Genomic DNA, 2,401 nt, shown 5'->3' with positions numbered 1-2,401 from the left:
ATTTGGATAGCAGGATCAAGATTTTATTAAATTCAAATTATTTGACTTTCTGTTTTCTAAAGAAATGCAGAAAAATATTATATAAGCAACACAATTTATATTACTCATTAACTTTGTAGCTTGACAGAGTCAATGTATCAGGTAATATTTCAGAGGTTCTCAATACATAAAATTAAAAGATGAACTTATTACATTTGCATTCCTTTAATGGTTTTGGACAATGAACAAATTAGTTAGCAAAAGCCAGATCTATAGAATGGCCAATAACAAGATGAACGGTAACCGCTAGAAGGGAAAGAGATTGGGTTGCAGAAACTGGATCTGTAACCCTGGGAAGGGAAGCCACAGACTCCATAATTCAGGGGTCTGAAGCCACTGGATCCACAGCGGGAGGAGTAGCAGCTTCTAGAGCCACAGCCCAGGGAGCAGGAACTTCTCGATCCACACCCCAGGGAGCTGCAGCTGCTGGACCCAAAGCCTGGAGATCGAGCACAGGTCATCTGGCAGGGACTGCAGATCCTGGAGGTCCTCGGGCGGTAGCAGGACGTCTGGCAGGGTCCAGACACCACACAGGACCTCTGGCAGCTGGTGGGTTCAAAGCAATCCTCCTGGCAGCCACTGTAGAGAGAGGAGCCCAGCTGGCAGGTGCTGAGAGAGCCCAGGTTAGTGGTGTAGACCAGGTTGCTGGGGTAGGATGAGCTGCAGGAGGAGCCTGGGTAGCGTAGATAGCCTCCACAGGAGCGGGAGGAGAAGTTTCCTGAGCTGCAGTTGTAGGGCATGTTGAGAGGAGATGTGAGCTCAGCTGGATATAAGTGGAGAAGCTTCTGAGTTCTAATGTCATTTCTCAACAGAGGCACTTATATACTCTCAGCATTAGGTGTGGTACCCAACAGGGTCATCCTTCACATATTTGAGCTGTCTCATTTACAAATGTGTAACTCAGTAACCTCTCTGTAATAGTTGCATTCAAATAGTTTTCCTCATAGTGTATTTATGAATGCTATTATTCTTTGTTATAGCCAAAGCCAATGAACTACTCTTATGTCAGAAATGCAGTGACTGATTTACATTAATATTTATTCCATTGTCTCCAGGAAATCCCCTCCTTTTCCTCTTGACATAATTTTTATTTGTTTTGTCCCTGAATACTATGGAAAACTATTTCTATCTGACAGGGAATGAGAGTAAGTTACCTTCTGTTTTTTTTATTTTTTCTTTTTCTTTTCTTTTCTTTCTTTCTTTTTTATTGTCAATAAATTTGAAGCAAAACTTTGGACTTAATGAAGAGGTGACTGAAAAGTAACCAACTTTATGACCAGCCTTTCCCATTTTCCAAAATTACTATCCAGGGATCATGTACCTTTATTTATCATATCTCAAATACAATATAAAATGGAAACTATGAGCCTCCAAAATGGAATGATACTGATATTTAATACAAGAAAGAAATCTAGATAACTATTAGGCAACATGGTGACAATGAGGAACAGAACTGAGTAAAGACCCAAGTGACTACTAATCAGGGCCCTCACGGCGAGAAGTAAGATGGTAAACACTCATAAGATGAGAGGAAGAAAAAAATAAATTTGAGATTTGATATATTTAATATGAGGTTTGTGGTCCAACTGGAATCTCATCTGTATGTGTGACATCCTGGATAATTCACTTCTCAGACTTTATGCTATACAGGAAACTTAAATGACTTAAGGTTCTATCTGCTGTAGTGCAAAATCTAACACTGCATTTAGCAAAAATTTGCTTTCCATGGACTACTTCCAGGCAGTGACTAAGTCCAGGAGGAGACATTTGGACCCTGATAGACAGGAGATGCCTTGACAGCCTACTCTGATTCAGTTTCTCCACTGCTCTTGAGAAACTAATCCTACCTTTAAACCCTAACACTAACCTCTTAGTCTTCTTCATAGGTAATATTTCCCCTCTCTTCTCCAGCCTTCTATAAAGGAAGATTCTGATGAAGAAGCAAAACCACAAGAAGTCTGAATATATTAAATCTTTTTTATACCTTTCAAAAAATAAACTAATCAAGAACTAGATAGCACAGAATTCACAGTGGATAATGTCTTAGGCATGCCACTTAGGTTAATGAAGAAAATTATTTCAGTTGTTTAATGATTTAAAAAAAACTTGTAAGTAGCCACGCATGGTGGCACACACTTATAATCCCAGTATTCGAGTGGCTGAGACCAGAGGATCATGGTTCACGACAGCCTCAGCTACTTAGTGAGGCCCTCCACAACTTAGTGAGACCCTGTTTCAAAATAAATAATAAAAAATAGGGCAGGGGGTGTAGTTCAGAGGTTGAATGCCCCTGGCTTCCATCCCCGGACCCACAATAAATAAATAAATAAATAAATAAATAAATAAATAAATAACATGGAAG

General features: G+C 39.7%; 1 protein-coding gene across 1 annotated transcript; it reads right to left on the bottom strand.

Annotated features, from left to right (window-relative positions):
* Window positions 1-233: 233 nt before the first annotated feature.
* Window positions 234-779, bottom strand: LOC308263440 (keratin-associated protein 13-3-like; the record flags this gene model as incomplete). Its single annotated transcript, XM_080696465.1, has 1 exon — window positions 234-779. The coding sequence occupies one exon, from the start codon at window positions 777-779 to the stop codon at window positions 234-236; it is 546 nt and encodes a 181-aa protein (XP_080552591.1).
* Between the last annotated feature and the right edge of the window lie 1,622 nt (window positions 780-2,401).

The sequence above is a fragment of the Muscardinus avellanarius genome, assembly GCF_963383645.1.
Source record: "Muscardinus avellanarius genome assembly, chromosome: 5".
NCBI lineage: Eukaryota > Metazoa > Chordata > Mammalia > Rodentia > Gliridae > Muscardinus > Muscardinus avellanarius.
This window is presented reverse-complemented; position numbering and strand designations above follow the sequence as displayed.